This window comes from Phialemonium atrogriseum (assembly GCF_030411735.1).
Source record: "Phialemonium atrogriseum strain 8032-3 unplaced genomic scaffold QBC33scaffold_6, whole genome shotgun sequence".
NCBI classification, from domain to species: Eukaryota; Fungi; Ascomycota; class Sordariomycetes; order Cephalothecales; family Cephalothecaceae; genus Phialemonium; species Phialemonium atrogriseum.
This window is the reverse complement of record NW_026848143.1, coordinates 689861-706084: the sequence shown is the minus strand read 5'-3', so window position 1 is coordinate 706084 and position 16224 is coordinate 689861. Positions and strand designations below refer to the sequence as shown.

Here is a 16224-nt window from a genome sequence, read left to right as displayed (position 1 = left end):
ACAACATGATAGAAAGTAAAAAATTAAGAGTCCTCTCTGGCTTGCTTGGGTGCTGCTGCTGCTGCTGATGATGATGGTGACTGGATCCCCCGCCCCCCCAGAAGCGATCAACTATCCTTCCACCTCGCGACTCTCGGGCACGTAGGCCACCATCGCCTTGCTGGCCCCCTCCATGCAGTACTGCACGACCTCCACCTTGCCACCGGGGGGCGCCAGCTTCGCGATCTGGCGCAGGTCGCTCGTCCGGGGCAGGTACAGCGCGTGCTCCACGGGGCGGCAGGCGCGGTAGATCGTTTCCATGTCGTAGGGCTGCATGGTGGCGAGGTCGAAGACGTCCTGGAGGCGGTAATCCACGCCGCCCCAGGGCGGGGAGGCGAAGACGGTGGTGGAGGCCCGGTCGAGGCGCAGGTCCGGGTCCAGGTCTCCGTCTCCGTCGGCGTCGGTACCCAGGGCCTGGGCGAGGTAGTCGAAGCAGTCGCCGAGGACCCAGACGACGCTGTCGGCGGGGACGCCGTGGGCGGCGGCGTTGTGCTGCGCGCAGGCCAGGGTGGGGGCGTCGCGCTCCACGGCGATGATGCGCTCCCACCGGCCTGACAGCGCGAAGGCTATGACGTTGCCGCCGGCGCCGGCGAAGAGGTCTACTAGGGTCGTCTTGGTGGGCGCGGAGAGGGCGCCGAGGTCTTGCGCGATGCGGCTGCGGGGCGGTTGTGAGAACTTGGGTGTGTTTGGGTGGGGGAGGTGGTTATCTTACGTAGCTACAGGCTCGGGGGTTACCCCAAACCATGCATCGTCGGTGAGGTAGATGTCATCGTCATAGCAGGAGAAGATTGAATATCGCTGATGCCAGTACCTGGGGGTGAAATCTGTTACCAGTCTGAACTCGGGGCAGGGGGAAAAGCCATATTCTTTCTTACTTCTGAATGTCCCAGGGGACCTCGTCTCGGGTGTAGTAGTGGTGGCACTCGCTGGTGAGGGGGAGCTGGCCAACCTTTTTTACCCCCATGGTTGCACAAGGTTACAACCGTTAACTGGGCCGCGACAGATACTTGACCAGAAACAAGCACCTCTACGACAGCAGAGCTAGATGAGCGGTCGTCTCTAGTGAGATAAAAAGGTGGGATGGGGTTAAATATGGGGTACCTGAACTAGTGCGGGAGCTTGGGCCACTCTGCAGCCCTGCCAGCCTGCATACCAAGCTTGAGGCTGGGACTCTAATGACAGCGTTGCTTCAACCACGACCAGGTGTTGCAAAACATGACCATACACGCCCAATAACACACAAAATCCGAACATTCCCAGCACTGCACATACGCAAGACGATGTTCAACGCCCTCAACCGCTTCATATCCCGCCTCGACGGGGATGCGCCTTCCCACAGGGAGAGCCATGGCGCATTCGGATTCCAGGTCCTGCGCAACGAGAACCTCCAGCTGGGCATTGAGCCGTGGTTCGACTTCATTGTGGGGATCAACGGCCGCATGATTGCAAGTGGACTCCGCCCCTGTTCTCCTGCCACGCATGCCATCCGGCTGTGCTAACCCGCCGTTCAGGATGACTCGGATCCGCGGCTCTTCTCGCAGGAGGTCCGGAATTGCGCCGGCGGCTCTGTCACGCTGGGTCTCTGGAGTGCCAAGGTCGGTGTGCCCCCCCGATCACGTCCTAGCGATACCGGGTAGCACAGAAGTCTAAGATTTATTTTCCTCTTGCAGGGCCAACGGACAAGAACGATGCACATCCCCGTCCCCGCAGACACCGGCTCGATAGGGCTGACCTTACAGTGGACCCACTTGTCCGTCGCCTCCAACATCTGGCACGTCCTCGACGTTGCCGCCAACTCTCCAGCGGATATAGGAGGCCTGCTCCCGTACAGCGACTACATCCTCGGCACCCCGGAGGGCGTCTTACACGGGGAGAGCGGCCTCAGCGAGCTGGTGGAGGACCACATCGGCAGGCCGCTGCGGCTATACGTCTACAACAACGAATACGACGTCACCCGAGAAGTCACCATCCAGCCGAGCCGGGACTGGGGCGGCGAAGGAGCCCTGGGCTGCGTCCTGGGATACGGCGCCCTCCACCGGCTGCCCGCACCCCTGAGCGAGCCCGTGTCGGCGCCCGGCGAGACCCTCTTCGACGGCGAGCCCGACGACACGACGACGGCGCAGGCGCAGTTCGCCCCCGCACTAGGCCCATCGGAAGCCTCCAGCACATTCGTCCCGGCAGCGGCAGCCTCGCCGTCCGGCGACTTCCTCGTCCCGGCGCAGATGGTGGGCGCTGCGCCTGCCGGCGGCCCGGCTCCGGGCCCGGGTCGGGGCAAGAAGAAGGATAGGCATGAGAGGCACGGACACAGCCCCAATCGGCTGATGGACGACTATTTCAAGGAGGAGGAGCAGAAGAGCAAGGAGCTGGACCACGCTCCCGGCGGCGACAGTGGTCGGCATACGCCCGTTGCCCCTCCTCCCAAGGCAGGCGGACCTCCAAAGGCCGGTGGTCCTCCAAAGGGGCCGCCCAAGGCAGCAGAAGACAAGGCGAAATCAGAAGATGAGGACGGCGGGGATGGCGGGGATTAGGTAAACCATCTGCTTATCATGGCTCTAGCAAATACTAGCAACTCTTTTCGTCGCGGACTGCTGAATACCCGCAGCTTCTCGCGTACCTTGCCGGTTCAGCTCCTTTTTGACTTGCTTTCCCTTTCGTACGCTTCCGAACGCCTATATATGTATACAAGATCGTCCCCATGAGTACGACGGAGGACCCATTTCCCTCACCAGTATCGTCATCGGCAGGCGTCACCTTGGCCTGGCTCAATTGATGAAGTTGATGCAGAAGAAGTGCAGGATCAGGCTGCACACAATGTAATCCGCGAATGCTCTAGAACAGCAGTCAGCAAGCCTGCCTTGTCATGGGTTTAGGCGCGAGGAAGACGAGCGTACCTCTCCGGGGACACTGCTGGGAAGTCAGACTTGTTCGCTTCGGTCGTCTGGATTCGTAGGGAGGCTAGTTGCGGAAGGGGGCGGAGACCGCTGAAGTCAGTGATTGCGCGGTCCGAAAACGGGGGAGACAGTGGAATCAATGGGGCTTCATACCAGTCAACACAAACTGCCCGACCGTGGAGGAGAAGCCGGAGAGGAAGGCATTGAAGGGCTGTTGAGCGTGTCAGTGGTTGGTCTGGTGAGCCTGGCTCCCGCTGGGGCGGTTCGGGGACTCACATAGTTGCCCGCCAGGACGCAGTAGGCGAATTGCAACGCGCCGGCGACGACGAGGAAGGCCATGAAGGCATCGATGAGCTTGGTCCGCTGCGGGGTTGTGTCAAGGTAGTGGTCTACGATATTGGTCACCACCGAGCTGTAGTTCTGGTTTGCCGTCGTCTTCTGGGCCTTTAGGACGGGCGCAGGAGTCGTGCCAGCGGTAGCTACACCGGCTTGCGTGGTCGCAGGTGTCGACGTGGTGCCGTCTCGCGCATTTGCTCGTTTGGGCGCCATTGTTAGAGTTTGTGGGCGTTGTTTGGTTGCAACAGTGACAGTTCTTGTCACATTGCCCTAGCTCGTTCAAATGGTCAAGCCAGCTCTCAAACGGACACGCAGCTTGATGGGAAGATGACGCACGGGCCAGGGATATCAATCGGACTTGGCTTGGTACGTACCAGCACTGGGCTAGGAAACGGCGAGTAATATGATTGGCCAAAACTGACGCACTAAATTCTGGGCACATGATTGGATAAACAGCTTCAACCCTCCCTCCCAGTTCAAGAACATCAACTTCATTCAACCTCACCCATCTTCCCATTCTTTAGCATTATGCGAGCTGTAATATGAGATGGGAGTTTTTGTCCTTTGAATCTCTAAGATAGGTTTGCTTGAGACCTTGAATTGAGCAAAGCCTAGCTTGTTGACTATCTGTACCATTTGCTTCTACGATTCCCTCACTAGTCTAGAGCAGTGAACATGTTCCAGGTACGTCGAAACCACAAAGATACTCTTATCTCTTGTTTTTCTTCGGATCAGCGATATCTGTACTGCTCTCATCTGTCCGACTGCTGATTTACATGGCCGGACAGGCTCTTCAACCCCATCCGGAGGACTACCTCCATCTTCGGCTTCACCGAGCTCGGTCAGTCGTTCTGACCAGTAATGAGTAAGTAAGAAAGGATTTATACCTTGGCTTACTATTTCACCAATTACTCTCACTCTGGTGGTTTTTCCCATGCAATTGAGAATCTAGAAACCCGCCTCTTGGATGATTGGCGCGCTCAGTGCTCCCACCTGGAGGCGCCACATTCATGCCTTGTGCGCTTCCCCGCAATCCATATGGCCTACTTCGTGTTTCCCACCCTTCTCGGGTGCTCTATCGAGTGCACCACATCAGTCAGAGAGGCCCTTCCTATTAAGTGATAGAATGGCCCGCTAGGCGATCCCCAAAAGGGCATACCGGATGGGTCCTGATGTTGACGATGCTGCACTTCGGTCGCACTGGCATCCCCCTCCTGCGTGTTGCCGCACCAAATCAGGCAATTTTCTTCTTCCCCTCCTTCCCCCCCTTCCCAGCCCCTCAGGCCCTCCCCGACAAGCACAACCTTGCTCACACAAGGGGGGACGCGGGGGACCACCCGCCTTCCCCGCTTCACCAGACTCACCGAGATCCGCGCCGCCCAGCGAACCTTCGAGGGGGCGTACATGCGGACGGCCATAAGCCAGTTCTCGTTTGCACTCATCATCCTCCGCATCTTCACGTCCGAGTTCTACCCCATCGGCGCCCTCTTCGCCGCCTACGGCGCCACCATCATCCTCGTCGCCATCTACCGCCGCTCCGAGGGCAACCGCCAGTTCTTCGACCTCGAGGAGACCCGGGAAGGGTCGTCCCCCGAGGACGGCGACCGCGACGGCGGCGGCAGCGGCGGCGACGAGGAGGAGGAAGAGGAGGGCCGCCACCGCAGCCGCGACCGCCGGCCGCCCGGCAACGGCGGCAACGGCCACGCCTCCAGCCGCTCCTCCGCGTACGCCCGCAACATCCGCCGCCACTCCGTCGTGATCAAGAAGTTCCGCACTAGCGGCAACAGCGTGGCCATGCTGACGGTGCTGAGCCTGGGGGCTTACATCTGTCTGACGGTGCTGATCTGGAGGCTGAAGTAGGGGGGTTTTTACTCTGTACGTAAGCACGTACCGTACCTGTGCTTGGGTGGGGAGGAAGGGCACGCGGAAGGTTGACCCCAACCCAGCCGTGTTCCCCCCCACCAACCCCGGACGGCTTGCAGGGTCCCGGCATTTACGAACGCAACAAGACCTTTTTGGCTCTCTCGCGCGCCCCTCCCGGAGCGGGGTTCCCCCCCGCCCCCCTCGGCTGCACGCAGCACGCACGCCCCTGTTGGGCTCTCTCCAGGGTAACCTTTGCCGCGCGCCCCCCCCCCCCCCCTTTCCCCAAACACCTTGGCCTTGGGTTTTGTGGTTTGCACCTGGCATGGCGGTCTAGGGGCTAGTGCGTGGACGTGAATGCCATGCCGTGCAAAGCGTGTTGGGCTCACAACCGCGACCCAGCCCCCCCAGTTCGCCCCCAACTCTCCGGGGCATAGGGTAGGGCAATGCAAGGAAAACTGCGGGAAGGAGGAACGACGAAGGTCTGGGGTACATACATGCAGCGCCAGCCAGCCAGCCAGCCAGCCCGTCAATCAGCTCCCATGCCGCTCCTCTTGCTTTCTCGCGGCCATTGGCGTGGGGGGGCGGCCAAGGGTTGGGGGGTGGAACGTCTAGACTGTTTACACATTAGCTTCGCTGCCCGCGTGCGTTGGGCCACTATATGCGGCCTGCTGGGATGGCTCGCGATAGGCGGTGTACCCCTCTCCTATTATACAAGGCATGGCTGTTGAAATGATGCATGTGCTATGTGGCACATATGATGGGCATGTGACCAGAGGCTGGATGTGGGAAACCCAACTACATGTTTGTATATAAAAAGAGAGTATGAGGCATGGCTTGCTCTAGAGATAATTCAGGCCGACTAGCTGGATACATACCCTCAATTCCTCCTTTCCCGTCCTCATTCCATGCCGGTCACACCACATACAGTGGCACGCACCATCCTTCCGACAAGCCACGAGAGAAAACGGTCGTCCAAGCAAGCTTTAAAATACCACGCGCATTCCAGAGAGCTCATCAGCACGGAAAGAATGACATCCATAGATACAGTCTGCCGAACCTAAAAGTACAGCTGTGTTAAGCTCGAATATGACAAGAAAGAAGGAAAGGAAAAGATGAAGCAACGACGTTACATGGCGAAAGACAACACCGGCCCAAACATGAACTACCTATCTCCCTTCCTTAAATTTTTTTTTTCGAACTTCCTCTTTTCTTTCAATGTTTTTTTGGAGCCCCCGACCCAAGCCAAAACGAACGAACCCCCATGGAGATTTCTTGCCCATAGAAACCCGCGGGAAAAAGAAAAATCTCGACGACATGAAACGGAGATGAATGCAGAGACGGTCCCATGTAGATGATCTCTCAAAGCCCCTTTTAGTTATTTTCCAGCCCCCATTCCCAGATATGCAGTTTTTTGTTGAAACCCCCCCCCACCCTTTTTGCAAACCAGCATCCAACCGTTTGGATAGCCGCCTCCCCCGTGGACCCAAGGTGTACAGCATCTCTGTGGTGTAACTCGGGGAGGGGAGGAGGAGGGGGGGTCCGGACCCAAGGCGTCTTCCTTTTTCGTTTTTGGGAATCTCACACCTCCCATGCCGCCGACCGACCGACCGGCCATCCCGACCCGACCCGTCCCGTGCCGTTCCTCTAAAACCCGCCCATCTCTAGCCCAACGAGCCCGCCCATGCATGTTGTAAGGCGCAACCTGCCGAACCGCCTGCCGAAGTGACGAAAATGGAAATGATGGAGAAGAAAACTCCATATGCCGCCGCCCGAATCAAACCTTGTATCCCCGTATATAGGTAAATGCATGCAGGCCGTTCCCGACAAAAAAAAAACCCGAAACCGGACCCATTCCCATAATAGTTGCTGCAGGAATCGGGTGAACCATGGCGGTGGGCACGAGGACCCCGTCCGCCCTCTTTTTCTGTTGTTTGTCTCCATTTATCGTCTCTTGGTTGTCGTCCGGTGCTCCAGATTACTATGTATTGACTTGTATACTTAGTTCCCCCACACCCGCACCTCCAGACCCACAGCCTAGTTTCAACGTTGTCGAGGCTAAGAACCAAGCGACCGATGGTTCGCACTTGGACGAGAATCTCCGAGAATCCCGGGGGTAGGTTACTACTCTCGGCCGCCGTCCTGGTTTCCAGTCCGAATCCGGTCCAAGTCGGGGTCGCAACAACCCCGGCATCGAAGGTTGATGGCGATAATCGATCATATCCGAAGCGAGGTAAAGCGCGAATCAATTCCGTACCGTGAAAGCGATCATCCCCCCTCCAATCGGTGACGACGATCAACTGGGCTAGACTCTATAGGACCTGGTATCGACCTGGCCGCCAAATTATGGAAATTCGATTCTGCGCACTTCAACTCCAAAACAGTGTTTCTTTTCTTTTCAAGAAAAAAAAACGGGAATCCGCCGGGGATCCTAGGAAGCTGAACGATGATCTCCTTTCGCTCCGGGCGACAGCCGAGATCTCGTGGCACACTCCGCGTCGCAAATCCCCCAATTCGGTTGAGGAAAGCGTTGCGCACAGGCTTGCGCTCCCCCCATTCAGGAAATCCCACCAATGCAGTCTTCTCCCAATTCGTCCTGGCGCTTTGACATTGGAGCGAATACGGTCGAAGTTGTTGGGCATATATATGTATCCTCTCTGCTGCTGCACTGGATTGGGAGAAAGTTGGCCGAGTCCACGAAAAGCTCGGTTTCCCGTGTAGCTTCGCTTCAAATAGCTTTGTGTGTGAACGCTCCAGTTGTTGCCGTCGCGCTTCAATTCGCCGCCCCAATGCGCAAGGGCCGACGGTGAGCGCGAGACCGGGGGTGTACACAAGCTCTTTTAATTTCCTGTCCGCCGGAGTAGTTAACCTCCGGAGATTCAGGTTCGACGGGCCGGCCGGCTGGCGCGCCATCTCGGGCCTCATCGCTCGGCATAATACATGCTGGATCCGGGTGGAGGATGTTCATTCGGGTGGTGAACCTGCGGTTGGTGTGCCCCCTGATCCCCATACCATCCTCCATAGCTGTCGCCGGGCTTCCCATAAGGGTACGGTTGTTGCCACGTCTCATAGCTCGGCGGCGGGGCAGCTCCTGCCGACAGGGAGACGTGGTGGTCCATCGCAGTCCCCGAGATTGTCTCGACTCCAGGGATTGTCGTCGAGTTCGGGGGCTGGTACATGTCGGACGGCACGGAGCCCGACTTGCGATCGTACGGCCGACCCGAGTGGGGGCCTACCTGCGAGATGGGCGGATATTGCTGGGGGTGGCTTGTCATGCTCTCGGCTCCAAAAGACAGGGACCGAGTGGGCGGTGCCGAGTACGGAGACCAGTGCATGTCTTCCCGGGACGACGGTTCGGCGCTGACCGGCGTCGTCCATGTCGCCGACGGTGGCGGGGCATGCGGCGTGTAGGGAGAGAAGGCCGGGGTTATTGGCGATTCGGTCGGATAGGATCTCCAGGTCGCATTCAAGTCCCCGGGCTTGGACGAGTTGGGGTTGGCGTCTGGAGACATCCAGTTCGTCATACCGGCGTGTCCGTAATCGAAGTTTCGGGCGCCGGAAGCGCCTGATGGCACTTTTGGAATGCTCAGCCACTAGGAGAGGAAAGGGGGCAAGGCGGGAAGGGAGAACCCGTGTCAGGAATTGACTTACTCTTTGCTTCGGGGGGGAAGCTCTCTGACCCCGGCGGCTTCATCGGCGGCGCCATGTTCTGGATCGACGGCATCGTCAGTTGCGGATAGGGCTGCTGTCCGTGCATGTCTGATGGGAGTCCGCTCTGCATCGCCGGTGAGGACGAAGCGGAGGCGATCTTGGGGCCAACCGACGATCGCGACGCCGACTTTTGTCTCGTGTCTTGAGGCGGCTGCTGGTCCACCGGGTAGAAGCTGCATTCTTTCTTCAGGCGGATGCAGTTGACGCAGCGCCCCTGGACATCTGCAGGCGATGGTATGCACCGGATTTTGCGTCGGCGACAGTGGCCTTTTCAAAGTCAAACGTTAGTTAACCGCCCGGAATGCGCCATGAGAACGGCCGGAGGACTGCGCTCTACGCGCCCCAGACGGATTACGGATCACTTACCACAAGCGACGGATGTTCGATGATAGCCCAGCTTGTTCCTCCTCTTTTCTGCGAGATTGAACTGGTTCTGTTCCTGTGCAGTGGGCTGTGGCGGTTGCGGCGGCGGTTGCGGCGGCTGCGCCTGCGGTGGCCGGACGTTCGGGGTCGACAGGGACCGTTTTATCTTCATGGCCTTGGACATGGAGTCTCGGCGCTCCCTATGGGGGAGGCTCGAGTCGGGACTTGGTCTCATGTCCATTGCAGAATGTGCTGATGGAGACACTTGGTAGTATCCGGAAGGAGGCATTTCCATGTCGGCGCCATTTTGAGGTGGTGGCGGGTATTGATATGACATTATGTCTGTCATGGGTTCTGGTGATTCGGCAGGATATATAGCGGAGTCGCTAGATCCCCAGGAGCCCAGGTTCGATTTGAAGGGTAGTGGAGCAACGACGGCCATGAACAGCTCTCTTGACGGGTCGGGGGGCTGACGGGCTAGGTTGTATGAGAGAAAGAGATAGAGAGGGATTTCGGCGCCAGGCAAGAAGATGGTAGCGAGAGCGCGTATTGGATATTACAAACGGGCCGGCGGAGTAAGACCTTGGTTGACTATGGTCCAGGGCTTGGTGATGTGGTGGGGGGGGTGTGTGGAGGGATGCTGTTCCTTGACACACAGGAGGGCCTTATGGCATTAGTTTTATGTTATGGGGTGCCCTGGCGTTGTTTCTCCTGTTGTTTCTGGTTCGGCTGGGGACCGGAGGGCGATAATGACGGCAATGACGGTGATGATCGCAAGGACCAGAGTGAGCAACAGGCTGGGTCCGGGCAATGAGGGCCTGGCAGCGGGAGGTCGTTCGCAGGAGATGCAGTGCAAGAAAGCGGGTAGCAATCAACGGGCTAGCCAATGACGGGTGCTGGGCGACCAGTGGTTTGCGGCGATGGGGCAAAGGAGGAAGCAAGCAATCTGACTGGTGATTGAAGAGGATACACCAATACACTCCCGGGTCTGGGTTTTGGTGGCAGCTCTTCCCTAAAAAGGCTTGAGCAGACACGGCAGGAGGGGTCCCAGCTCGGGCTGGCTGGAATGGGGTGCGCCGCTGGTCAACGGTGGTCGGGGGACGGGAAGACTGGGGAACCCCAACCTCCAAGGAGAGGAGGCCTGGAGGTGTTCGACAAGTGTGGGAACAGCACTGACACCCCTTCGGCGCATCGACACCCGGGCTCGATCCTCGGTTTTTTTTTTGGCACCCTGACTTAGTCCAAAAGTGGGAGACAAGGGATCCCACAGTTGCAATTTTTGGAACCCTGGCCGTGCAGTTTTCCGGGCCTAGGACGGGAGACGGCGCAGGCGGCGCAGCGGGGGGCGGCTTCGGCCGTTTGTTGGCGGCTGGTTCCCGCAAGCTTATATCGAATGGTCCAAGGCGAAGAAGCTTGGACTTGGTCGAGTCTAAGATGATTGTGTGCGAGAAAGGAGGAAGAGGGGACGCGAGCGAGAGGGAGCGAGAGAGGGGGACAGAGAGAAATAAGTGTGAATGGGCTTGCACGTGGATGAATGTTGGATGTGTGTGTGTGAGAAGGCGAGAAGGCGAGAGAGCGAGTGGGCGAGTGGACGAGCGAGTGTGCGTGTGTGTGTGTGTGTGTGTGTGTGTGTGTGTGTGTATGTGCACGCTCAGTATACGTTGTTGAGTTATGGGCGTGGGTGTGCGAATGCGTCCAAGTCGGCGAGTGGTAACGAGTGGTAATGAGTGGTGGTAATGAGTGTATGAGTGAGAACCAAAGAAGATGGCGTTCCAAAAGGTTGGCTGGGTCCACCCCGTCGTTTTAAGGCTTGGGGTACTATTACTGAATTGCGGGATCAGCGCAAGCTTTCAGAGCCGCCCACGCAGGCTGGTTCTCAACCTCTCTGGGTTTTGTTTTATAATTTTTTTTAAACCTTCCAAGGGTCAGGGGAGGGTGAAGAGGGGGGAAAGGGGGGCCGTTGGACAATCCTACCAGAGACACTCAACAACGAATGGCGGCGACGATGACGAGAATGGCTTCGCGCCACAATGCCGGTGTTTTGGCCGGGGTGCTCAGATCTGAGTCCGCGCTAGGGACGGTCCACACACGCATCAAGCTTCCTCTAACAGAACTGACTGACAGGGTGAGTCGGGGCCACAATTGTATCTTCCTTGCTTTGTTGAATCCCAGTCTGCCAGGGCTCCCAGGGCTCGTGCTGGTTCGGGACGTCGCGACAATGCGAACGGTGGAAGGGGAGGGGTGGAAGGGGTCTGTCTGGAAGGACAAAAATGTTGGGTCCCGGGAAGTTCCAAGGACCAGTGCAGGACGGTCAAGGGTTTCTAAGCGAGAAAAAGGAAAGGGAAGAAGCGGCGATGGGATATCAGAGAAGGCGCGGTTTATATTGAGCTCACAGCAAGCAGGAAGCAAGCAGGAAGGTGGTAGATCTGTGGATCTCAGCAGACAACCTACGCATAGACAACTGCAGAGAGGCGGCGCTCCATGTATCAATTGGAAGTGGGAAGGAGAGGAAAAAGAGAGGCAGAGTGTGCACGTAAGAGCATATATTAGTCCCTGTTTCGCCGTACTTTCATATATGGCTGTATTGTTTCTTTTCTGGCAGACACTTTGCAACTTGGAAGAAGATCCCGACAGCTGGACCAGTCTGGCCGAGCGAAATTGGGGAACTGCAGTCCTCTTGCGCCTTCCAAGCAAATCGATCATGGATGGACCCAATGGCTAACTTGGAAAAATGGCATTTAGGAAACTTGGCCAATTCATCCTTTCACCGTTGCCCAAAGCTGAAACGCCGTTCCCCAGTGCGAAGCCTTGTCAGAATCAGACTCGGATTTTCTTCCTTTGCTTCCACGACCCTCCATGCTAGTCAAGAAATCATACTAAATAGGAGGATTAACCGATCTGATATGCAACAGGCATCCCTGGATGCTATCTATCCCCTTTCACCCAGATGGTGTGGAGTAGCGCCGACCCTTTGGAGGTACCCGTTCTGTACCCCAATTTTTCCTATAATAGCCAGCAAGTACCACGTCTGTGCTCTAATTGTCCACACCGCTAGGCGGGCGCGCGGGGTGGGTACCTGAGCGCCAAGCCAGGAGTACCTGGTGTCTCAGGTTCAAAATAGTACGGTTGGGCGGGTATACTCGACCAAACTTAGCTGACAGTGCTCTTACATGTGCACACCTCTGATGCAGTGTACATACCTACCTAGACACGAACAGACCCCGACTCGGCCCCATCGTTCCTCCTGGGGAGAGCAAAGCATGGCTGGTTCTGCGACGCCGTCGCCCCGGCTCGCCATCCTCATGCGCATGTAATGCAGTCCCGGCCGGGAAGGAGGAGGATCATGGAAGGACCTTCTCCGCTAGGGCACGGAAAGTCGATCTCTTCACGAACGCTGCGGAGAATGGTGGAGATGGTGCCAGGTGGAGATGGCTGGGTAGGCAGGTATTGCCCAAGCCAGCCGGCGAGTACCTGCAAGAGCCCCAGACTGTAGACTAGGACTGGAGAGGCCGGGGGGGGAATAGCCGCAGGTTAATCGGGAGAGCAGCATGCATGTTGTCGAGAACGACCTGGGCTGGAAGCAGGGTTCATGGGCGCTATCCAGAGTAGGAGCTTGGGTCCAGAGCGCGTAGTAGTAGAAAAAAAACACAGGACCCTGTCCCAATTCATGACGTGGTTCAATCTGTAGAGTACTCGAACAGATCCGGTAATTAAGGCACCAGGCACAAATCCCCATCGAGACTGGTCTACCCACTACGCTGCAGTTGGAGAAGGATCGCATCATTTTCTCTTTTCAGTCGCCAACTCCTTTTCCCCCATCTCGCAGCTTGGTTCTCGAGCTTTGAAAGCCAGTATCGGCCACTGCCCGTGAGTCCTTGGCAGTGTTGTCAGTGTTGGCATAGATTGGAGTCGGCATTCCCCGACGATATGCGCATGAGCTTCCAGAAGCTGATCGACAGAGATAGGTAGGGGGAGCGCGCCCTCACGGCATTTGTAACCTCTTAGCGCGAACCTACAACAACGCTAGGGTCGTAGTAGGATGGAAGGCAGATGGGAAACAGGACAAGGGCCTGGGTACCTTGCAGCCAGGGGTCGGGGGCCCATAATCCATTGCCACATTGCCAAATTCTTGGTAGTTGCTGCCGTGCATCGGTCCCTCTCATTTCTCCCAGACCCACGCGTCGCTCGTGTACGACGCCATCTGTCGTAGTGTCGATATTGCCTATATTTGGTATCTGCGAAAAGACTCTGCGAACATCACAGATCCCTTCCCCGATCATGCGACGCTGAGGTAACCTTTGGGGCCCCACTGCCGACGCTTCGGCTCGCCGGAAAGCAGGTGCAGGGAACCTAGCCAGCGGCGCAGCCTGTTTACCTAAGGTATGTACAGTAGGTACCTTATGTTATCGATTGTTTGGGGTAATAGATCTTGTCGACAGAAAGACAACCAAATTGAAATGCAATGGTGGAGACACAATATTGCGTCGTCATGTTTGAATCCCATTCTATTTCCATTCAGCAGTAGCGCGCCGTCAGAGAGACTTCCTATGCAGGCCTGAGGTCGGATGAGGCCGACTCGGGCCCAGCATTCCGGACGCCACGAGGCCCATCCACAAGACCATCATGTATGATTTACCGATGGGAGTGCCAAAACCCGTAATGCTCTATAAAAAAAAGTGGTGTCATTGCCCGAAGCAAGAGAGATGGGACGAACTCGATCTGATCATGCGTCGACATGACGAGTGTACTGAAGCATTGCATAGTCGCCGGTCATGATTGATCTCCTCTGGGACTCAGGCCCCTAGACGACGATCGATGCAGCGAACTCTTCTAGCAACCCTTCCACAGAAGAGAGTCGCAAAAGAACAGGAAAAGAAGCAACGTACTTTCGTCTAATAAAATTAAGGTACTGGCGATCAAACCTGGATCGAGGGAGGATGGAGAATTATTCAGTCGACATCGGACGGGCATGATGCCTTTCGTCTATCTAGTCTTGATTCTCTCAGACCTCTCAAACCTCTCAGGCTGTCTTCCTGCAAAGGCAGCTGTGCGCCCTCGGCGCTCGCCGACGCTATGGCTGATGACCCAAGACCCAATCTCCAACCAAACCGGGATCAGAAATAACCACTGTGTATAGTTGAACCAGACCTCCACTGTTGACGGTTGACGGTTTGCAGAAATTTTCAACTCTGGGTGCCGTAAGGTTCACTCATGCGGTTGGCTGGGAGACGGGGGTTGGCTTTGTTTCGAACGCCTCATTCCCACGTGCTGTTTGACATCCCGATGCCGTTGTGGGTTGACCTCCAGGCTGGCTGGGAACAAGACCCAAGGGCTGGTTTTGAATAGATTAAATTTCCAGGCACCGCTGGTCTTTTGAGGTATCATCCTCTAGCCATTTGCATCCAGAACTAGCCGCAAGACGGATGAAAGTCGCACCAGCATTGAGGCATGCGGCTGGGTGTGTGATTCATATTACCCATAGCAGTCGCTGAGGCCGTGGACTACCAGCCAATCAGCATGTAGTAAGACTGGTTGCCCTGGGTCGCCCGGGGCCTCACCAGTGTTTCCAGTCAAAAATGTTCAGAAATGCGCATCTAGGTTGTTGCGGTGGCAATGAATCAAAAACTTGACATGTAGCGCACTCTATGTACAGTACAATAAGGTACAGAGGGAATATGACAGGACCAAGAGAAAAAGAAAAGAAAGGGCACGACTAGGTAGCTACAAAGCGTGGGGCGTGGGGTCGTCCCATCAGCCCTGCCATCGGAAGGGACAGCCGTTGCGCAGCTAGTGGGCCGTCGGTATCAGGTCCAGATTGAGTTTCCATCGTGCAGCGCTCCAACTTACCTAATAAGCTCCACTGCCTCCACTGCTGTTCTTTTGGTCAGCACCAGCGAGTTTCCGAATCTCCACGGCGCAACTCCAACGGCCGCAAAGATGGCAATGATGCTGTGCCCTGCATTATCAGCACGTCCCAACACTAGCAGACACCCTGGATAAGGGTCTCGGATCTCCGGAAGGATTTACTCGGCCATGTGGCAGATCTCAAGATGGACAAATCGCAACCTATCTTTCAACAGTCCCATCGTCAGGTGTGACGGCAATCACTTAATGCATCGCTATCTAGAAGCCCCACCGTCTGCTTCTGCGGGGCCCGAAACTGCGCAAGTCGACCTTTTGACACATGTCACATGGGCCACACCCAGCTTGACAATGGCCCTTTTTTGCCTCGCACTCGCATGTAAGTAAGCCCTTGGACTCTGCTTTGGAAGAGCGAAAGAGGACTTCGAGCACGAAGTCGAGGTGGATCGAGACAATGACAAGCACCTTCTATCGTGTTTGATCTTCTTTTAGCCAGAATGCCACCAGAACTGTCCCTCCACCATCTCCAGCCCCCTCTGGCCTTCGCCCGAACGCCCACATCTGGCAAAATCGGTGGCCGGCCCGGTTTTGTCAAGGGGCTTGCAGCTTTGCCTCTGGTAAAATTCTCGCCTGATTTGGCGCAGAGGACAGATCAACTCATCAGGCTGCCAGGCACCATCGTATTCAGCGCCGCAATATGGATCTGCAGCGACCTCGACCAGACTACCCTGCAGGAACACATGCCGATGCAAGCTTCCCAGGGAACTGACGCGGACATACATGCACATGGGCCGGCCAATGTTGTTCCTAGCATGGATGCCGACGCAAGCTTTTTCGGCTGCAACAAGAAATGGCCGAAAATGTCAAAAGCAATAAATAGCAATTGCATCTCAGGCGAGGATCGAGATATTGGCTACATAGCCGACCCAAGGTACAAAGGCGCTGGAAGCATTTCCCGGACCACTCGAGCCGGAGATCAGGAATTAAGAAATGTCTTATCTGGATTGTCTCGCAACTGATCGATCAGTCTCTGGAATGAGGCGCTCGGCAGACACCTATGGCCTCGGACGGTGTGGGTTCCTCCGGTCCACGTCCTCGGCACTCTGCGCCGCCGATTAAGACACCCTAGATGGGTGCCCTGGCGCCACCCGATTCATAGCCA

General features: G+C 56.7%; 6 protein-coding genes across 6 annotated transcripts; 2 read left to right on the top strand and 4 right to left on the bottom strand.

Moving 5' to 3' along the window:
- Nucleotides 1-111: 111 nt before the first annotated feature.
- On the bottom strand, nucleotides 112-1003 carry QBC33DRAFT_556906 (RNA cap guanine-N2 methyltransferase-domain-containing protein; the record flags this gene model as incomplete). Its single annotated transcript, XM_060429769.1, has 3 exons — nucleotides 112-694; nucleotides 752-850; nucleotides 915-1003. 3 exons carry the CDS (start codon nucleotides 1001-1003, stop codon nucleotides 112-114), a joined length of 771 nt encoding a protein of 256 aa, XP_060285830.1.
- A 226-nt stretch (nucleotides 1004-1229) lies between these two features.
- On the top strand, nucleotides 1230-2632 carry QBC33DRAFT_531375 (GRASP55/65 PDZ-like domain-containing protein). Its single transcript, XM_060427301.1, has 3 exons — nucleotides 1230-1484; nucleotides 1551-1634; nucleotides 1710-2632. Exons 1-3 carry the CDS (start codon nucleotides 1320-1322, stop codon nucleotides 2565-2567), a joined length of 1107 nt encoding a protein of 368 aa, XP_060285829.1. The 5' UTR covers nucleotides 1230-1319; the 3' UTR covers nucleotides 2568-2632.
- On the bottom strand, nucleotides 2563-3575 carry QBC33DRAFT_531370 (defender against death DAD protein). The gene is made up of 4 exons (XM_060427300.1): nucleotides 3207-3575; nucleotides 3084-3141; nucleotides 2931-2994; nucleotides 2563-2868 (listed from the first exon to the last, which is right to left on the bottom strand). The coding sequence occupies exons 1-4, from the start codon at nucleotides 3477-3479 to the stop codon at nucleotides 2802-2804; spliced, it is 462 nt and encodes a 153-aa protein (XP_060285828.1). The 5' UTR covers nucleotides 3480-3575; the 3' UTR covers nucleotides 2563-2801.
- An 18-nt stretch (nucleotides 3576-3593) lies between these two features.
- On the top strand, nucleotides 3594-5126 carry QBC33DRAFT_513110 (uncharacterized protein; the record flags this gene model as incomplete). Its single annotated transcript, XM_060425957.1, has 4 exons — nucleotides 3594-3632; nucleotides 3927-3950; nucleotides 4055-4131; nucleotides 4625-5126. The coding sequence occupies 4 exons, from the start codon at nucleotides 3594-3596 to the stop codon at nucleotides 5124-5126; spliced, it is 642 nt and encodes a 213-aa protein (XP_060285827.1).
- Nucleotides 5127-7907: 2781 nt separating this feature from the next.
- On the bottom strand, nucleotides 7908-9764 carry QBC33DRAFT_328330 (uncharacterized protein). Its single transcript, XM_060423645.1, has 3 exons — nucleotides 9204-9764; nucleotides 8778-9104; nucleotides 7908-8700 (listed from the first exon to the last, which is right to left on the bottom strand). The coding sequence occupies exons 1-3, from the start codon at nucleotides 9640-9642 to the stop codon at nucleotides 8048-8050; spliced, it is 1419 nt and encodes a 472-aa protein (XP_060285826.1). The 5' UTR covers nucleotides 9643-9764; the 3' UTR covers nucleotides 7908-8047.
- A 1360-nt stretch (nucleotides 9765-11124) lies between these two features.
- QBC33DRAFT_531363 (uncharacterized protein) lies at nucleotides 11125-11919 on the bottom strand. The gene has a single exon (XM_060427299.1). It carries the CDS (start codon nucleotides 11901-11903, stop codon nucleotides 11184-11186), a length of 720 nt encoding a protein of 239 aa, XP_060285825.1. The 5' UTR covers nucleotides 11904-11919; the 3' UTR covers nucleotides 11125-11183.
- Nucleotides 11920-16224: the final 4305 nt, after the last annotated feature.

Excerpts from the sequence above, each read along its gene's own strand:
- QBC33DRAFT_328330 (XM_060423645.1), bottom strand. The coding sequence starts at position 9,642 with ATGGCCGTCGTTGCTCCACTACCCTTCAAATCGAACCTGGGCTCCTGG. Across the intron at positions 9,105-9,203 it reads TCGAACATCCGTCGCTTGTG|GCCACTGTCGCCGACGCAAA; the intron begins GTAAGTGATCCG and ends GACTTTGAAAAG. Across the intron at positions 8,701-8,777 it reads CTTCCCCCCCGAAGCAAAGA|TGCCATCAGGCGCTTCCGGC; the intron begins GTAAGTCAATTC and ends GCATTCCAAAAG.
- QBC33DRAFT_531363 (XM_060427299.1), bottom strand. The coding sequence starts at position 11,903 with ATGATCGATTTGCTTGGAAGGCGCAAGAGGACTGCAGTTCCCCAATTT.
- QBC33DRAFT_531375 (XM_060427301.1), top strand. The coding sequence starts at position 1,320 with ATGTTCAACGCCCTCAACCGCTTCATATCCCGCCTCGACGGGGATGCG. Across the intron at positions 1,485-1,550 it reads GGATCAACGGCCGCATGATT|GATGACTCGGATCCGCGGCT; the intron begins GCAAGTGGACTC and ends CCCGCCGTTCAG. Across the intron at positions 1,635-1,709 it reads TGGGTCTCTGGAGTGCCAAG|GGCCAACGGACAAGAACGAT; the intron begins GTCGGTGTGCCC and ends TTCCTCTTGCAG.
- QBC33DRAFT_531370 (XM_060427300.1), bottom strand. The coding sequence starts at position 3,479 with ATGGCGCCCAAACGAGCAAATGCGCGAGACGGCACCACGTCGACACCT. Across the intron at positions 3,142-3,206 it reads GCGTCCTGGCGGGCAACTAT|CCCTTCAATGCCTTCCTCTC; the intron begins GTGAGTCCCCGA and ends CACGCTCAACAG. Across the intron at positions 2,995-3,083 it reads CGGGCAGTTTGTGTTGACTG|CCTCCCTACGAATCCAGACG; the intron begins GTATGAAGCCCC and ends TTCCGCAACTAG.